The sequence below is a fragment of the Trichosurus vulpecula genome, chromosome 7, assembly GCF_011100635.1.
Source record: "Trichosurus vulpecula isolate mTriVul1 chromosome 7, mTriVul1.pri, whole genome shotgun sequence".
Lineage (NCBI taxonomy): Eukaryota > Metazoa > Chordata > Mammalia > Diprotodontia > Phalangeridae > Trichosurus > Trichosurus vulpecula.
In genome coordinates this window covers 252,338,509-252,358,977 of record NC_050579.1, presented here as the reverse complement: position 1 = coordinate 252,358,977, position 20,469 = coordinate 252,338,509, and the positions used below count along the sequence as shown (strand labels likewise).

General features: G+C 40.0%; 1 protein-coding gene across 2 annotated transcripts in view; it reads left to right on the top strand.

Moving 5' to 3' along the window:
* The first annotated feature begins 9,300 nt into the window (after positions 1-9,300).
* RNF8 (ring finger protein 8) overlaps positions 9,301-20,469 on the top strand; it is a 68,790-nt gene continuing 57,621 nt past the window's right edge. Inside the window, exon 1 of one of the 2 annotated variants that reach the window (XM_036769099.1) lies at positions 9,301-9,694. In XM_036769099.1, the coding sequence (XP_036624994.1) occupies positions 9,587-9,694 (108 nt within the window). In that variant the 5' untranslated portion in view covers positions 9,301-9,586. The remainder of the gene's footprint in view (positions 9,695-20,469) is intronic. The other variant, XM_036769100.1, reaches the window with a different exon arrangement.

Here is a 20,469-nt window from a genome sequence, read left to right as displayed (position 1 = left end):
CCTTAGTGAGCTCAGTGCTCTATCCACTGCTCCACCTACCTGCCCCATATTTGCATTTTAGTGGAGAAAGAGGGAAGGGTCATAAAGGGAATCAAATAGGGTAGAGGGCCTGCTAATGACTTTTGTTATGTTTTATGATTTTTCCAAAAAAAAGGAAATAGAGTGGAAATAAAGATACAGTAGAGAAAATAAGGGGAGTAATGAAGGAGGAATGGGAGAACTTATCTCACCTAATCCAGGAATGTAAGTAGATGTCTATACAAATGAGGAAGGTGTGAGAAGAGTAGGTAACTTGAGTCTCACTTTTAACTTATCCTGAGTGGAGAGGACAGAAAGAACAATATATACTTTAACAACACTAAAAACAAATAATTTTGTAAGACCTAAGAACTCTGAAAGACCCAATGATCAGCCATAATCCCAGAAGACCAATTTAAAATACTGCCTGCCTCCTGAAGGAGAGGTGATGAAATAGATATGCAGAGAGACTTGCCACTTTTGGACATAGCCTCTGTGGGAATTTATTTTGGTTGACTAGATGGTTTTTTTTTTTGTAGGGGTTTTGTTTTTTTTTTTTCTTAGTTGGGGGGAGGAGAAGCAAGTAAAAAAGGAAAAGTACGGATGCTTGTTAATTAAAAAAAATTATTTTTAAAGATATAAAAGGTCACATAAATTGGAGAAGCAAGGAAGAAATTATACTTCAGATCTATAGATCTGTTTTCATGAACAAAAAAAAGGATAAAGAGGATTACAAAGGATAAAATAATTTTGATTACATAAAGTTAAAATGTTTCTACGCAAACAAAAATAACAGATTTAAATTAGAAAGGAAATAGTTAACTAGAAAAAGAAATTGGTGTAGAAAGTTATTCTGATAAAGTTCTTATTTTCAATATATATAGAAAAAACAATTCAAATTTTTAAGAATAAGAGCTATTCCCTAATAGATAAATAGTCAAAGGATATGAACAAATAGCTTTCAAAGGTAGAAATCCAAGCTATGAATGAAAAAAATTCTCCAAAATCACTAATTAGAGAAATTAAAAGTAAAGCAACTCTGAGGTTCGACATCTCACCCATAAGATTGGTGAAGATGACAAAAAGGGAAAATTACAAATGTTTGGAGAGGCTGTGGGAAAACAGGTACATTAATACACTGTTGGTGGAGCTGTGAGGTTGTATTAGAAATCAATTTAGAACTATAACCAGAAAGTCAAAGTTTGTCCATACCCTTTAACCCAGCAAAACCACTAATAGACCTATACCCCAAAGAGATCAGAGAAAGAAAAAAAAAAGACTAATTTGTTCAAAAATATTTATAACAGTTATTTTTTTTCGTAGTGGCAAAGAATGGAAACTGAGGGGTGCCCATCAACTGAGGAATGGCTAAGCAAATTATGATATATTGTTTTCATCTTAGATCTTTTCCTTTCCTACTCCAGTCTTCTGGCTCTCATTGAGACTGGGCTCCCCCCTCACCATACAGCCTCCTTGGCTACCCTTTCTAGCACTGTTTGCATTTTCACCCATTTTCCTCACTCGTTGGTTGAAGCGAAGGAGTTGGAATACTCCTTGCCACTTCCAGACTCTCCTCTACCACCATTACTCAGAAACTTCTCCTCCTTTGAGGTTGGCTCAATCCATATCTACCACGCAATCGAAATGTCTACCAATTCCCAGGATGCTTTTCTTTCTTCCTCAACTAAATCGATGTCTAGCTCACCATCTTTCTCTCCTCCCCAAATTCTACCTTTATACTAGGGAACTTTAACATACGTATACTGATAGTCCTTCAAACATTCTAACTTCTGAGTTCCTCAACTTATTTCCCATGACTCCACCCTACCTCAGCAACACACAGATTTGGTCATACCTTTGATCTTACCATCTCCCACAAGTGTTCTACTTCCACATTCATGAATTCTGAAATTCCTTTATCTAGTCACAATTCGTTGTTATTCCACCATTCCCTTTGCCTTTCAACCCCAAACCATGTTCTTCATCCTCATCATGACCTCCAGTTCTTTCAGCCTTCAGTTCTTTCCTATGCCATCATCCTTGCACTGGCTACACTGTCTTTCCTTCTCCATCTTGACCTCTCAGTGAATCAATTCAGCTCTACACTGTCCTCTTCTCTTTAATCCCTTGTTCCTTTATCTTATTGCTAATCCTGCCTGCCAAGCTTCAGCCATGAATCCATCTATTTCCATCTATTCCTTTTATTCCATCTATTTCCTTTGCTCCTAGTCATGTGCTGTTTAGCTATAGAAAACCATGAAACCATGCTGACTGGCTCCTCTACAAATTTATGGTACATGATCTCAAGTGGGCCCTCACCATGGCAAGGCAATTCTAGATCTCCCTAACAGACTCACTATCCCACTCACCACAATGACTTTTCTTTAAATTCCTCATAGTATTTTTTTAATTACATGTAAAGATAATTTTCAACATTCATTTTCTGAAAAATTTTGAGTTCCAAATTTTTCTCCCTTCCTCCTCTCCCCCACCCCCAAGACGGCAAGCAATCTGATATAGGTTATACATATGCAATCGTGTAAAACATTTTTCCACATTAGTCATGTTGTAAAAGAAGAAACAAAGAAAATGGAAAAAAAATCACACACACAGAAGAAAGTGAAAATAATATGCTTTGATCTGCATTCAGACCCCATCAGTTCCTTCTCTGGTTGTGGCTAGCATTTTCCATCATGAGTCTTTTGGAATTATCTTGGATCACTATATTGCAGAGAAAACCCAAGTCAATCATAGCTGATCATCACACAGTATTGCTGTTACTATATACAGTGTTCCCCTGGTTGAGCTCACTTCACTCAGCATCAATTCATGTAAGTCTTTCCAGGCTTTTCTGAAATCTGCCTTCCCATCATTTCTTATATCATAATGTATTCCATCACATTCATGTACCACAACTTGTTCAGCCATTTCCCAATTGTTGAGCATCCCTTCAATTTCTAATTCTTGGCCACCACAAAAAAAGCTGCTACGAATATTTTGATACATGTTATGTTCTTTTCTCTTTTTTAATGATCTCTTTGGGGTACAGACCTAGTAGTCATATTGCTGGATCAAAGGATATGCCCTTTGGGCATAATTCCAAATTGCTCTCCAGAACGGTTGGATCAGTTCACAATTCCACCAACATTGCATCAGTGTTCCAATTTTCCCGCATCTTCTCCAACATTTATCATTTTCCTTTTCTATCATATTAGCCAATCATAGTGACTTTTAAAAACTTTTTCATCCCTCCTCAAATTCCCACCCTCTCAACTGAGAACCTTGCTTCATATTTTACAGAAAAAAAATTGAGGCCGTTCAACTGAGAGTTCCCTTTTCTCCATTCTTCCTCATCGCACATCACCTAGATATCTTCTGCCACTATCTTCTCCTTCATACCTATCTCACATAAAGAAGTGGCCCTTCTCTTTGCCAAGGAGAACCCCTTTTCATGTACTCTTGATCTTATTCCGTTCCATTTTCTCTACAAATTTGGCCCCTCAATTATCCCTAGTCTTTCGTTGCTCTTCAGTCTCTCTCTGTCTACTGGATGCTTTCCTGTGCACTACAAATATGCTTATGTCTCCCTCACCTCAGAAATTCCCATTTGATCCATGCATCTCTGCTAGCTACCATCCCATATCTCTCCTCCCTTTTGTGACTAAACTTTTTGAGAAAATCACCTGTAATCAACGCTTCATTTATAACTTCTTTGATGGCTATTGTAATGATCAGAGTTCTTGTCTTTCAAAGTTTTTCATCTTTATAATGTTGCTGTTGCTGTACAAATGACATACAGTGGCCATCGATGATTTCCAGAGTACTAATAATGAAGCATGCTACCCACCTCCTGACAGAAAGGTGACGGATTTAATATGCAGAAGCAGAAATGCATTTTTGGACATAGTCAAAGTGGGAATTTGTTTTGCTTGACTGTGCATACGGGAGATTATGATGATGATACATAACAAATATAACAATGCTAACAAAGGTGAACTATTTTAAAAAATAAAACCAGGAAATTTAAAGCAGACACTTCTCCTTTCACTCAATTCTAAACCCTCTGCAATTTAATTTCTGATCTGATCATTCAACTAAAACTGCTCTAGCCAAAGTTACCAATGCTCTCATGATTGCCAAACCTATTGGTCTTTTCTTAATCCCTTCATTCACCTCTGCAGCATTCAACGATATTGATTTACATATATATATATATATATATATATATATATATTGATTTACATATTACATATATTTATGTATTGGATACTCTCTTTTCTCTGCATTTTTGTGACTCTGCTCTCTTGGTTCTCCTCTTACCTGTCTGACCTATTTTTGTCTCTCTTGCTTGATCTTCATTCATATCACATCTACTAAAAATAGGGGTCCCCCAAGGCTCTATCCTAGTCCCTCTGCTCTTTTCTTTTCTCTCATTTAGTCACTTCATCAACTCCCATGGGTTCAGATAACATCTCTATGCAGATGACCTTCAGATCTTCTTATCCAGTCCTAATTTCTCTCCTGAGCTTCAGTTCCACATTAATAGTGGCCTACTGGACATTTTGAACTGAGCATCCTAGAGGCATCTCAAATTCCTATGGAACCACTGTCCTTCCAATCATCCATGTTCTTAACCTCAGTGTTATCCTCAACTCCTCTTTCTTACTTATACCACACATTCATTAAATCATTTTTAAAAGAAAGGTATTGTTCCAAGTTACAAAGACAAAAATGCAATACTCCCTACCCTCAGATCTATTCTGCTGGAGACAGTGTAGAGACAGTTCAATAATTAAACATCTCTGATGGGTCCATCTAACACTAACTCCCACTCTAAGGTAAAGAATAAAATGCTGTGGATATAGAAAAGTACTTTCTTCGACTGTTTCATAAAATACTGGGCCAGTTTAAGGGTTAAAGTAACAACCCCAGGGGCAGCTAGGGTGGCACAGTGAGTAGAGCACTGGCCCTGCAGTCAGGAGGACCTGAGTTCAAATATGGCCTCAGACACTTGACACACGTGCTAGCTGTGTGACCTTGGGCAAGTCACTTAACCCCAATTGCCTTGCCTTCCCCCCTCTAAAAAAAAAAGCATAAATAAATATTTATAAAAAAATAACAACCCAAGTCTTAATATTCCTTCCCTTAAACATCTCTCATGTACATCCCATTTCATTTGCTATACAGCCACCACCTTCATTCAGGAAGGCCCTTGTTACATCTTGCTTGAACTATTACAATAGTCTTATAAATAGATTCCTTGATTCATCCTCCCCACTGTGTGGAACGAGTGAAGACCTCTCATAAAAGAGGACAAATTAAATAAATAGAAATAAGTAAGATAGTGAGTCTTATTTCTCTACTTAGATATTTTCCTTTCTGTAAAGCCATTTCTCTACTTAGATGTTTTCCCCTCCATAAGCCAAGCTAGTACCTGTAAGGCCCCCGAGGATAAGAATAGGCCACAGGATGCTCACATCCTGTGTATTTACCTAAGGGTGAGAGGCCTGAAAGAGAGAAGGGTTGAGGTGAATAAATCAGCAACTATAAAATCCTCTGAGAGTAAGTATAGGACACAGGATGCTCACCCCCTGTGTATTGACCCCAGGATAAGGGACCCTCCGCTTGGGAGAAGAATGGATGAAAAGCCGGAAAGCCAGGTGCAATGTAGATGTGCAAGACCAGTTAGGTAAAAGAATGATGGGAGACAAAATGTAAGGGTCCTGGGGGATATCCGTCACAGGTGTAAGGGTGATGGGAAAGGCTAGTTTGCCACAGATGTGACGATGAGGTAGCCAACAACTGACTTCTGCCTGTCACAGATAACCAAACCATTTGTTCATTGTCATTGTCATTAAGATAAATTTATCACTTCAGATTGATGGGAGAATGGGATAAGAATGGTGGGAAGGTTATGTCCATCACCTGCTTGTCAAAAATAACCATACTATTTGTTCCTTGCCGTTGTCACTGGGTAGATTTATCGCGTCCAGATTGTACCCTCAAAGCTTACGTCTGCAAGCTGAGAGGAAGGAGGTTGGGAGGGCGAACTGCAGTTAGAGACCTATATAAACACCCCAGTTCTCTGTGTCCAGCATGCTCTGACACTGAGAGGTGTCTGGAGTTGCCCTTTCCCGCAGGATCGTAGTAAATTTTCCTTTCTACTTTCACCTTGAGATGCCTCTGTTTTTAATTCTTGGATTCGTAAATCCGTACCACATACCACTATAATCCCTTCTCCACATAGCTGCCAATCTAATTATCCTAATGTGTAGCCGCCTCATACCTGAAATGCTTTCCTTCCCATCCCCCACCTTGTAGTGGCTTACTCCAGGACTCAGCTTGAAGCCAGCCTCTTACAGGAGGCCTTTCCTAGTCTCCTCAGATGCTAATGCCTTCCATTGTTTGTATGTTTGTACTTTTGTTCTTCCATGCCTTAGAGTAAGTGACTTTGCTAAAGAATCTATTAATAAATCCACTGGTTAATATTTTTAAAAGGATGCATACAAATAGGAGGTTCATGAGCTAGCTCAGGAGGATAGCCAATCACAGACTTGCCTCTAGAACCTTGAAAGTAACAATAGCCAGCTTTTGGGGGACCCAATTGTCAGTGACAGTTGGGTGATTGATCCTTGAAGGAGTGTTACGCCTGAGAACTTCCGGTCACTTAGCTGTTGGGTTCATCTCAGGGAACAGCATCTCTCCCTGAGTTCACTCTTCAATGGACAGATGAAATCATTTTTCACCTTCAGCCACTAGGTTGGCTGGGTAGTATTCTGTTCTCCTCAGCTGGAATACTACAAAGTTCTTTCAGTTAGGTAGCATGATGGCTAGAGCACTGGACCTGGAGTCAGGAAGACTCATCTTCCTGAGTTCAAATCTGGCCTCAGACATTTATTTGCTGTGTGACCCTGGGCAAGTCACTCAACCCTGTTTTCCTCAGCTTCCTCATCTATAAAATGAACTGGAAAAGAAAGTGGAAACCACTCCAGTATCTTTGCCAAGGAAACCCCAAATGGGGTCACTGAAGAGTCAGATGCAAATGGACAACAAGAGGGCCTTTTCCAAGCCCCCTTTCCCAGTCAACTCCCTCCCCCACATTGGGACAGAAAAAAGAAAAACAGAATCCTTGTAGCAAACATGCATAGTCAAGAAAAACAAATATCCTCATTGGTCAAGTCTCATTCTTTATCTTGAATCCAACACATTTTGTCGGTCAGTTCATAAACAATAGAGCTATTCAAGCCTCAGAACCTTTCCAGGTTGGGGAATATCTATTTTGAATCTAAAAGCAGTTCCCTTTACATTTTGTTGACCTGAAAGTTTGGTTAAAGGAGGCAAATAAGCTAGGTGATATGTAAATTCATATTGTTTATTCCTTTAAAGCTAGTGGAGCTAGCTTACTTGTACATGACAAGGAGCCAGAGCATAAGTTCTGACTGTCTGAACAAAAGAATGAGAAGGCTTAAATGCATTTCCAGACAGCCCCAACTCAGCATGTCTGTGTCACTCAACATTTATGATCTCCATGTATGTTTAATCACAGTATAAGAAAGGAATTTCTTAATTGTATAGGTTGTAAATATAATAACAGAGTTGACAAAATGTCCATTGAAATTATGATCCAGGACATCTGTATTTTCTTTACCATTAACATAACATAACAGAGTATATGTCCATAAAATACTGAGATAAGGAAAAGTCCTATTTTTTCATATAGTGTTTTGGGTTAAGGGTCTCATCCTTAATGGCCGTGAACAGAGGAAAGAATGTTCTTAAGTCAGCCCCATCCAGGCTTGTTGACATAGGAAGAGGTATTCTCTGAGTTTGCTCAGAGAACAAAGAAGTTGTTAGGTCCAAACTTTTCCTCTGGTTGATTAGTTCAGGCTCTGGCCCTTATTGAAGTTACTAAATTGATATTAAATGATTATCAATTTCAATGTCCTTCTAACCCCTCCATACTCCCACTTTTGCTGAAGCCTAACAGGGGCATCCTTTCTTTCATCTATCCCCAGAATATATATCCCATAGTACTTTGTATCTTTTTGTTGTTTGGTCATTTTATTTTTCAGTCATGTCCTACTCTTCCTGTCTCCTGTTTTGGATTTTCGCTCACCCCCTGGATGAACTCATCCACAGCAAAATCCAGAGTTGTTTCACACCAGCACAAGGTGTTACCTGAGCTCAAACACCCGCAGGTCCCATGTTCTAGTCTTGAAGCCCTGCTATGAATCAAACTTGTCTCTGTTGCTGTTAGCCCTCAATGTCAGGGCTACAGCTCACTGCTTAACTACTAGTATATGGATTGAGGTTTGCCCACGCTAAAGTGGGTCTTTTCTGTATCAGAGGAGGCCTCTGGCACCTGTTTCTAGTTTCCCTCCTTCAACAGAATAAAGAAAGCTTTTTGCTTGTGACCACTATTAGCTCTTTGGTTTTATTTTATTTTTCAGAGTTGACTATGGTTGTGATAACCTATGTGAGCTCTTTGGTATTTTCAGAGTTAAAAGAGATTGCATAACCTCCGTGACATTTTGGTCATTTGTTTTCAGGGTTGATAATACCTATAAATTATTTAACTTCACTTAAAACCTATTGTAAAGGGTCTCTAACTTTGGCTTCGAAAGACTAGTTCCTAGGATATTAACATAAAGAAAGGGCTAAACAGATTCTTTTTGTTTTGGAATAAAATCTGTGGTGAAAATGACTGTCCTGTAATAACACCATTTTGGAAATAATTTAAAGTACAAGTACTTTAAAGTAGTGTATTTATTCAAAATAAATACGTTAAATTAAAAATAAATATTATTAAAAATAAATACGTTAAATCCACCAAATACCCATAATTTGAAAAATTACTTAACAAATCATTTATAATTCAAACGTCATGAACACAATTAGCACTTAAATGAAATGTTTGTAAAGCACTTCACACAGTGCCTGGAACTCGGGAATCCAGCAAATATAACTGAGTCTCATTCGTATTTCCATTTTTTTCATAAAGCTGGAAGAACAAAATTGGGAGGTGTCAACAGGGTCCTGTCCCTCTAGTTACAAGCAAAAGTTCACGGAGTACAGCCAGCTAGTGAGGCGACACCGCCTACTGACCTAGCATGACTTTGGACGAGAAGCCTCCACCAGGCTCTCTCGCATTCCTTCCATTCCCCTCCCCCTCATGCCCTAAATACGCATGCGCTAGGGCTTTCTCGGGGGCGGAGTGGAGGCGGGTGTGGTGCAAGCGAAGGATTGGTGCTTTCTCCCGGCCCGGAGTTGGGTGCGGTGTTTGTTGTCCAGGGGGAGGGGCGGGAACGCGGGCCGGGGCCCTCGAGCGCCCCTGGAATCGATTGCGGTTGCGCGGGCCGGAAGCGTTGATTGGTTCTGTTTGTTACTTAGATATGGCTGTGGCTGTGGCGGGGGCGGACCGTGAGATCCCAGTGGGAAGGCGAAGGAGGGACGGCCGGGCCCGGGAGCCCGGCAGGGGCCCTGCCCTGTGCTGACTGAGAGCGTGGCCAGGATTGGGTCCGGGGCTGGGGCCGGAATCGGGCCTGGGTCTGTGCCGGCCGGACCGGCCATGGGGGATCCCGGTGACGGCGGCGGCGGCGGCGACTGCGGCCGGGCCTGGTGCCTGCGGCGGGTGGGGATGAGCGCCGAGTGGCTGCTGCTTGAGGATCGCCGCGAGGTGAGGGGGCCGGGCCGGGCCTGGGGAGGAAACTGAGGAGGAGAGTGGGGTGGGAAATGAGGCCACCCAGATGGAAGAGGCCGAAGGGGATGGAAACCCAGTGTGTCTGCATCCGCGAGTCCGGGGCTCCTAAGGACCCGGGGGAGAGGGGGTTGTGTGTGTCCTGCTAGGGGGAGAGGCGGGGGGGGGGGGGGGGGGGGGGAGAAGTGGGGCAAAAAAAAAAAAAAAAAAGATTTGCGCCGCAGGGAGAAGGGAGGGGACGGCCTTTGAGGAGTGAAGTGAGCCCAGAGTAGGAGAAACAAAATTAATGCCCGTTTTGTGATGAGCCTGGTCATCCCCATCCCTCCCCATCTTAGTCAGTAAAACATTTATGAAGCGCCTACTGTGTGCTGGGGGTCGTGCTAAGGGCTTGGAGACAACATACAAAACAACTATATACAGAACAAAAAGGAAATTGACGGAGGCCAGAATTAAGAGGGATTGGGAAAGGATTCCTGTAGAAGAAGGGAGTTTAGTTGGGACTTGAAGCTAGGAGGAGAATTCTAGGTATGGGGGTGTCAATCTGAAAGTTTGGTTAAAGGAGGCAAACAGAGCTAGGTGATAGAAAAATTCATATTACTTATTTGTTTATTCCCTTAAGCATAGCAGACAGATATGAACATGAATTGAGCCAGACACAGTCTGACTGACTTGTGCAGGTTTTTATATTTTTAGAAGTCACAATTCAGCATGTTTTTGCCTTACTCAATTTTATGATCCCCATGTATGTTTAACCATGATACAAGACAATGGAATAGGTTGTAAGTACAATAAGATAAGAGTGTTAACAAGGGTCAGTTGAAACTACAACCCAGCGTTTCTGTGTTTAATTTACCATTAACATTCCATAACATATATATGCCCATAAAATATTAAGCAAGGTAGTTTCTCAGGATTAGGGTCTCATCCTTTAATGCTCAACAGGAGAAGGAATGTTCTTAGGTCAGCCTGATCTGGCCTTGTTGACAGAGGAAAAAGGTATTCTCTGAGCGAACTTCAGAGAACAAAGAAGCCCAGGTCCAGGCTCTTTTTCCAGTTGATCATTAATTCAGGCCCTGGCTCTAATTAGAATTACAAAAATGATATAAAATGGTATAAAATGTTCCTCATTTTCTCTTTTTGGTTAAAGGTAAGCTAAAGCTTCACCTGAAGACCAATAAGGTATGGAAAAACCTCTTATCTTCTTGAGGGGTGAAGTTCTAAAAAAAAATCCTTATCTAGGTGGATTTAGGTTTGTTTTTTTTTTTTTTTCCTGTGGTTGGACATCCCCAGAGATGGGCAGTAATTGTAAACAAGCAGAGGGAGCAAGTTGCAAGGGGGATCAGGGTAGGGAGCATAAAAGGAATGAAAAGGGACTTAGAAAGGGAAAGAGCAGTTCTTCCTTCAGGCTCGGGTCTGGACTTTTGGGAGGGCTGCCTGGGTCTGATGTCCTCTATTTGGGAGCAGGGGCAGTCCTCAGATGTGACAGAAGGATCAAGGAGTCCATATCCACAAGTTGTCAGCTATAGGAGTAGTCAGACCTGACAGGAGCTCCCAGAACACATATGATTTGATAATTGAGAGAAAAACAGCACAACATAGGTCCCAGGCACACAGGGCTAAGTTCATCCAGTGGGACAAATGGTTCAGTTTCCCAGCTACACAGGGAGTTTAAACAAATACAATAAAGTTTTCCCACAATTCACAAAATTGTGCAATTACATTAAGTCGGGTATAGACTGAACCACTTAGATGGTTCACAATAGACTGGTATTGAGAGGGGGAAATTTGCATGTCACATGTTTTACATTTACGTATTAGATAACCAAGAAAACTTAAACATTAATCATACAAAGTAATGCAATCATTATTAACAATGTTGACTAACATTAAATTCCTTGTATCCCAGTAACAGTTCATATAACATCATAAACTTTTAGTCATGCCATGTCTCTTTGATGGCATCTACAAAATAACCCATAAGCCATTCTTCTTTTAACATTATTAATTGTAACAGAGCTTTAGACAGGCATGGTATTAACAAAGTAATATTCTCACACGTCTTCATATCATTACCAAGAGTTAAAGGATCCTAACTTACACAGGAACACTACTTCCAGTTCTGTAGTAATCTAAGATGTTCCATAATCAATTATTTTAATAGATTTGTTACTATACTATAATCTCACATTGATTAAGGAACATCCTTAAGGCTAGCTTTAAATAGCTTGCATGCATTTCAAAAATTGGACCATATAAATGTGATAGGTAAAATGTTTCTGATTTAATTCCAGCAACTAAGTGCACAATTTGTATTAATACCCAATTTGCTCTTATGTCACTTTAAAACATTTAAGGATCTTATTCCACATAGATACAAAGTAACTTTAAATCCCAGTCTTAGTCTATGGGATAATGATTCAACCTTACATTTGTATTTTTATTTCACAGACTTCTTTTTCTTTGCCCAAATTATTCAAACTTCAGAGAATTTCAGCTTATATATATAACTCATCTTCCTTTTAAAATTATCAGACAGATACTTTAATAAAGGAGATATAATTTTACTTTTTGTGCAAAAATCCAAATTAGATCTTACTACCAAAATATAATAAATTTTGGAAGTCAAATCATATAATCTGTATATAATTCTTAGAAGACTCAATCTGATCCTATTGCTTTTCTCAAAATTTTTTATCCTTTTTTTAATTAGACATCTATCATATTACATCTTTGTCTTATTATTTTGTGTAATCATTTCCTCCTTTTGGAGGATGTTATCTCTATAATATTTTAATTTTTTATTTGGCCATGAACATAGGTTAAAATTGTTTGAAATTGTAAGCTATTCATTCCTGCATCCTATTGTAACTCAGAGATATTCCAATATCTATCTATTACCTAATACATTGAGCATTGTGCTTACAAAACTTTTTGATAATATGAATTTTCTATGAAAGAAAAGAGGGACAATGTCATGTATCTTAACAGAAGGAAAGAACTTCTTTAGCTCTGTTTGATTCCAGACATGAATCATATCTGATAGCCAATCATATAGTCACTAGATGCTTAAAGCAGGGCTTAGGAGTAATAGGTGAGGATTTTTCCTTTTCAGAAAGGAAATAGCAGAATTGGGAAATAGAGTCAAGAAGATCCTACCTAGGTCATGTCCAAGGTAGTTTTCAAAACTTTTTCCCAGGCACAGACATCCACCTTTAAAGTTCTCAGCCTGTAATGCCTGCCGTTCTACTACTGGCTTCATGGACCTATCCCCGTAATCAGAGCTTAAAACAATATTAAATTGTAGTCCCATAAAATCTTAAATAGCAAATAAATACCCTTGAAACAGGACTGTCCCAAATTTCATTGAGCTAATAATTATCAAATCAAGCTACATAACTTTTCTGTCTTCTAAAATACTTTCTTACACTCTCTCTCAACTTACTTGAACCATCTGAAACTAGTCTTAGCTAACTCCTGTTTGTCCCCAAACCTTCTTATCTGCCTTTCATAATTCCAATCAAACCTTTATCTTTCCAAATCACTCAAACCTGTTATTCAGCCTTCCTTTATGTTTCAACCATAAGACGAGATAGCTCAATAAATTAGTACTTTTTACTGACATAACTGTCTGTACTGGAATCCCATTCCAGCTTAAACAGAGCAAAGAGGTTAATAACTAACCCCACAGGTTGATGGACTTATTCTTGTTTCACAAGTTTGTTTATTCTTCCCTAATTATACTCATTCTGGAGGAAAGGACACTTTAGGAATTAAATCTTATACACATTGATAAGCTCTAACTCTTGCTTAAAATCACAAAAATATTTTTCAAAACCTTCCTAGAATTATTTCCCTTCTTTAAAAATGGTTTAAAATTTATCCTGATGCTAAAAGGAATACTCACTAAACTTTTCTGAAGAAAATTATTTAGAAAGTTTTAAAATGATAGACATCTCTGTTTCTCCTTAAAGCAAATTAACCCTTAAACACTGGAATTCGCTAACTAAGTTGGTGGAAAATGTCTTCATTCTCAAATGTTATACAGAATTCCTAGATACTTCACAGTTCCTTAGTTAAAAAGGTGTTGCGATGTAGAGGACACTTAGTTTCTGTAAGTTAAAAAGAACATACCCAATTAAATTAACCTTTTCATAATTACAAAGTTTACCAGGACTTTAAAAACTTACTTCATAGGAATTCCTTGTGTAGAAAACTACACAAGATTGATAAGAATTCATGACTAGATGATGCCAAAAGTCTTGGGTTCCATTAACAACCTTAGCTTCTTAATTAAGTACAATTCTTAGTCTAATAACATCTGGATTATAAGAGGTACACCACAAGCAATTATCATGTATTTAAAACTTGAGACAGAACTAATTAATTACCAATCCAGTGATCATAACTTAGTTAGATGAGCAAATCAAATCTGGATTCATAATCACTAGTGGTAACATTTTAATTTCTAAGGCCCAATAGTCTTAGCACCATAAAGGAAAAGATTATTATCTATAAAATCACATTTTTTTCTTCAATATTGCTGACACATCTGTTTGCTAAATTACACAATTTAGAAATGTAACAATGCCCTAAACATAATTATACATTTTAAAATTTGAAACAACCCATTTATCAATTTAGGTGAACGCATTTCTAAATCTCCTTGCACAGAGAATCTTTCACCTCATCATTTGAAACTATAACTTTAAACCACCAGATATATTCTCATAATAGAAGTTTTCACATGGAAAATCTGCTCTCATAGTAAATATCAGTATTATTTATTATTTACTTGTTATAACCACATATAACAGTTCCAAATCGTCAAATTTTTATCACATCCCTTTTAAAAACTTAATTCACATATATCAGATCAGATTAGAATTGCTATAATATTATTTCTTACCACACAATGGTCTTCTCAAATTTCACAATCTAAGAGAATTTTAGAAATACGGAAACAATAAATTTCAGATGACATCAATTGCATTTCCAGATTATCACATATAGAAAAATTTTCAACTTATTACTTTTGGGATTCAAAAACCACTTCAAAGTTAACAATTACATTAAATTAGAGAGAGATAATAATAAGGTTGTGTCTAACATATACCAGACATTATGTTAAGCATTTTACAATCATTATCATTTTGATCCCATAACAACCATCATTATTATTTTCCCTTTACAAATCAGGAAACAGGTCAAACAGAGATAAAATACAGTTTTACAACTGAAACAGAGAAGTGTGAAGTTTACCTAAAGTAGAAGCTGGTATCCCAGTGGTAACAATTCTGGGAGGCAGAGCTTAGAGAATGCTAACCACAGTCCAAATCCATCTACCTTTTCCTTCCCCCACAACTGCAGAATTTATTGAGCCTAGGGCAGTTTTGCAGCCACTGGGACAGAGTGGGCAGAATGCATAGGACCTGGGTAACATTTCCAAGCTTTGTCAAAAGGATGGGCTACAAAGGTACCCAGGGGCACAGGACTGTCAGGATACTGTCAGTCTGTGAATTTCTGGCCCTCTCCTCCTTTTGCCAGGTGGGGAAGGGTGATTTAAGTTTTCCCTACAGTTCTCCTGCATTCTTTTCTCATGATCTGATCTGGGATGAGAGGAGTTAACAGGAATCCTGGTGGCTGTTTAAATTTCCCACACTGAGATACTCTCTTAACTCCGGGGAGGGAGTGGGGAATCATAAGTGATCAGGATTAGAAGGGTGTTTTAGCAAGAGCGAGCTCCTGGAGTGATTTTACAGTCTCAGGAGTTCTCTCTCAAAAATCTAACCAATCAGTTTCCAAACTTTTTGCTCTGTTTCGCTATCTTCAGCCTTAGAGATCTCTGGCTGCCTGTGTTTCAGATTTTACAAGGTATAGACATTTCACAGCACACGCACACACTCACACACATACTGACAGACAAATAACAGAACAAATACAGACTGAGCTCAGAATTTAACAACAAAGAGAGGGAATTAGAGGCTTTCATGAATTGGCTATTAGCACGCCTATGGTCTTTAAGCCTTGGCGTCCCTGATGTTTCTAACTCTCCATAACCTATATCCAGAGTGTAGCTGTCCTTCTCAAAAACAAAGCCCTTGGGAAGGAGGGGAATGGGGCGGGGAGAAGAAAGGAGGCAATGGCTGCGGCAGTACAAAGTTATCCTCCTCCTTAGGACTAGGGCAGGTAAGGGAAGGCGAGGAATAAGGATAAGATGCATTTATCCTCCCCATAATCAGAGCCTTTAAGGGAGAGGGGCAGGGTGGGGGGAGGTGAGAGGAGAGAGAGGAGGTAATGGTAGCAGAACAAAGTTACCTCCCTCTGGGTTAGAGTAGATACTGGGAGGCAGAGGCAGGGAGGCAAGGAATAGGGAGGAGAGAGTAGAACAGCTAGAGCTGGAGCTGCTGGAAAAGGGGGAGAGCGAAGTTGAGGGAATTAGCTTTTGCCTTTTGTTCTCATTCAGCCATCTCAGCAAACCCAAGGTGAAAAACAATCCCAACTCGTTTTCAAGATCTGTCTACAAAGGGAACCGAATTAATCCAAAGCGATTTATTGGTCCCCGCCCTCAAAGCTAGCTTAAAGGGAATTTTGGAGTTTAACCAAATTTGTGGGAGTCCTCTTTGGAAGCTGGGAATAGGGACAACTTACCCCCTGACCTTGTCAAGGCCAAAATTCCAGGAAAAATAAATCTTGTGGCGCTTGAAGCGTTGGCATGGTTGGGCTGCAGTTCTTTGTCCTGGTCTACCATTTCCATCCGAGTCATGGCACCATAACTGTTAATCTGAAAGTTTGGTTAAAGGAGGCAAACAGAGCTAGGTGATAGAAAAATTCATATTATTTATTCCCTTAAGCATAGCAGACAGACATGATCATGGATTGAGTTAGACAGAGTCTGACTGACTTGTACAGAAGGATGAACAGGTTTTTGTGTTTTTAGAACAGTCGCAATTCAGCATGTTTTTGCATTATTCAATTTTACGATCCCCATGTATGTTTAACCATGATACAAGACAATGGAATAGGTTGTAAATACAATAAGTGTTGACAAGGGTCAGTTGAAACTACAACCCAGCGTTTCTGTGTTTAATTTACCATTGACATTCCATAACATAGTATATGCCCATAAAATATTAAGCAAGGTAGTTTCTCAGGATTAGGGTCTCACCCTTTATTGCTTAACAGGGGCAGGAGTGTTCTTAGGACAGCCCAATCTGGCCTTGTTGACAGAGGAAAGAGGTATTCTCTGAGCAAACTTCAGAGAACAAAGAAGCCCAGGTCATTAATTCAGGCCCTGTTCCTATTTAGAATTACAAAAATGATAAAAATGGTATAAAATGTTCCTCAGGGGAGAGCAGTGAAAAAGCCCTGGGTTTGGAGACTGGGTGTCTTGTTGGAAGAAGAGCAGAGAGTACGGTGTCCCTGGATTGAATTGTTTGTGTGTATGGGGTGGTGGTAGTGATGTAAGTTGTAAGAAGAATAGAAAGGTGAGTTGTGGGGCTAGGGTATGAGGGGCTTGGAACACTAGAACCTGGAGATGATAGAGAGCCATTGGAATTTACTGGAGTGGGGGCGGGGTGGAGAAGGGGTGTGTTTACATGATCAGATCTGTACCTTAGAAAGATCACTTTTGGCAACTTAGTGGAGGATAGACTGGAAGGGAGAGACTTGTGGGAGGAAGATCAACAAAGCAGGCTATTGCAATAGTCCAGGTTTGAGGTGGTGAGAGCTTGTACTATGATAGTGTCATAGGAGAGGAGGGGGCAAATTGGAAAGATGTTGCAGAGGTGCAATCACTAAACCATGGCAACAGTTCTTCTGTTAACTTCTGACAAGGATGCTTCTGTCTGCCAAATAATACTCTTCTTGATCATTTTCTTTCTCATCCCGCCATGAGCTTGCCCCTCAGCAATTTAGTCCATCATTTATTCTCTTTGTGGATCCTTTCCTCTGTGCCTGAAAACATGCCTGGATGTTACACAGTCCTTCCCTTAACCCTGCCTTCCCGGCCCGCCCCCGCCCCCACCCCCCCCGGACACATAAAACACTTCCTTTTTATTGCCCAACTCCTAGGAAAAACCCATTGCCTCACTAAAAGCTCAAATCCCTTCTCTCTGGTTCCTGACATTACCACTCTACTCATTTCCCAGCTGTATGCAAAAGACAACTTTTTTTTTTAAGCATCTGCTTTTAAAACTTTGAGTTCCAAATTCTCTCCCCTCTTCCCTACCCACCTACCCTCCCTAGGAAGGCAAGCAATTCAACATAGATCACACATGTATCATTATGTAAAACATTTCCACAATGCTCATGTTGTAAAAGGCTAATTATATTTCCTTCCATCCTATCCTGTCCCCCTTTATTCAGTTTTCTCCCTTGACCCTGTCCCTTTTCAAAAGTGTTTGCTTTTGATTACCTCCTCCCCCTATCTGCCCTCCCTTCTATCATCCCCACCTTTTTTTTAAATCTCCTTCCCTTTACTTTCCTGTGGAGTAAGATTCCCAGTTGAGTGTGTATGTTATTCCCTCCTCAAGGTGAATCTGACAAGAGCAAGATTCATTCATTCCCCCTCACCTGCACCCTTTTCCCTTCCAACAGAACTGCTTTTCCTTGCCACTTTTATGTGAGATAATTTACCCCATTCGATCTCTCCCTTTCTCCTTATCTCAGTATATTCCTCTCAACCCTTAAATTTATTTCATTTTTTTAGATATCATCCCTTCATATTCAACTCATCCTGTGTCCTCTGTCTATATTCCCTTCAACCCCCCTAATACTGAGAAAGGTCTCATGCATTTCACACATGATCTTTCCATGTAGACATAACAGTTCAATTTTAGTAAGTCCCTTATGAATTCTCTTTCTTGTTTACCTTTTCATGCTTCTCTTGATTCTTGTATTTGAAAGTTAAATTTTCTGTTCAGCTCTGGTCTTTTCATTGAGAAAGCTTGAAAGTCCTCTATTTTATTGAAAGTCTATATTTTGCCTTGAAGCATTATACTCAGTTTTGCTGGGTAGGTGATTCTTGGTTTTAATCCTGGCTCCATTGACCTCTGGAATTTCATATTCTAAGCCCTTCGATCCCTTAATGTAGAAGCTGCTAGATGTTGTGTTATTCTGATTATGTTTCCACAATGTTCAAATTGTTTCTTCCTGGCTGCTTGCATTTTTTTCTCCTTGACCTGGAAACTCTGGAATTTGGCGACAATATTCCTAGAAGTTTTGTTTTTGGGATCAAGAGGCGATCAGTGGATTCTTTCAATATCTATTTTACGCTCTGGTTCTAGAATATCAGGGCAATTTTCCTTAATAATTTCTTGGAAGATGATGCCTAGGCTCTTTTTTTGATCGTGGCTTTCAGGTAGTCCAGTAGTTTTTAAATTATCCCTCCTGGATCTGTTCTCCAGGTCAGTGGTTTTTCCAATGAGATATTTCACATTATCATCCATTTTTTCATTCCTTTGGCTCTGTTTTATAACATCTTGATTTCTCATAAGGTCACTAGCTTCCTGCTGCAGTCTAATTTTTAAGGTGTTATTTTCTTAAGTGGTCTTTTGGACCTCCTTTTCCATTTGGCTAATTCTGCTGTTCAAGGCTTTCTTCTCATTGGCCTTTTGGAGCTCTTTTGACATTTGGGTTAGTCTGTTCTTTAAGGTGTTATTTTCTTCATTATTTTTTGGGTCTCCTTTAGCAAGTCATTGACTTGTTTTTCCTGGTTTTCTTGCATCTCTCTCATTTCTCTCCCCAATTTTTCCTCTACTTCTCTTACTTGCTTTTCCAAATCCTTTTTGAGCTCTTCCATGGCCTGAGATCAGTTCATATTTTTCTTGGAGGCTTTTGATGTAGGCTCTTTGACTTTGTTGACTTCTTCTGGCTGTATGTTTAGATCTTCTTTGTCACCAAAAAAGTAATCTAGCGTTTGAGTTTGAGTCTACGTTTGAGTCTGAGTTCGTTTTCGCTGCCTGTTCATTTTCCAAGCCAACTACTTGACCCTTGAGCTTTGTGTCAGGATATGACTGCTTGTAGAGTAGAGAATACTTTGTCCCAAGCTTTAGGGTCCAAGCACTGTTGTTTTCAGAGCTACTCCTACTCCACCGTCACCCAGGCTCTGTCACCACAGCACTCCTCCTCCCCCAAGAACTGCCAGCCAGAACTGTAATACAGATCCAAGCAGGGCACAGCAAGACAATCTGCCTCGATGCTCACAAAGCGCTCCTTGTACTCCCATTCCCACTAGATTCCAGGGATTTAGGAAGCAGCTGACGCTGTAGCTCTGGAAACAGCCTCAGGAGTTTCCTGCTGCTGTCACTGGCACCGCTGCACCAGCTCCGCCACCCCCAGGGCTGGTGATCAGACCACTCTGAACTCGATTCTGCAGTTTCCCTCTAACCTGCTCTTTGGCGTTTGTGGGCCGAGAAGTCTGGTAACTGCCACAGCTCACTGAGTCACGGCCCCAAGGCCTGTTCCTGCCGGCTGACTATGGGTCTGGTCTGTCCTGGCGCGGCCTACGCTGGGCTGTGCTCCACTCCCAGCGCTGTGCGATAGACCCTTCCTGGAGGCCATCCAGGCTCTCCTGGGCTGGAGACCTGTTTCTCTCTGGTATTTCGTGGGTTCCGCAGCTCTAGAGTTTGTTCAGAGCCATTTTTTACAGGTGTTTGGAGGGATTTGGGGGAGAGCTTAAGCAAGTCCCTGCTTTCCAGCCGCCATCTTGGCTCCGCCCCAACAAGATAGGAGAAAATTGTTTATTGATTACAAAA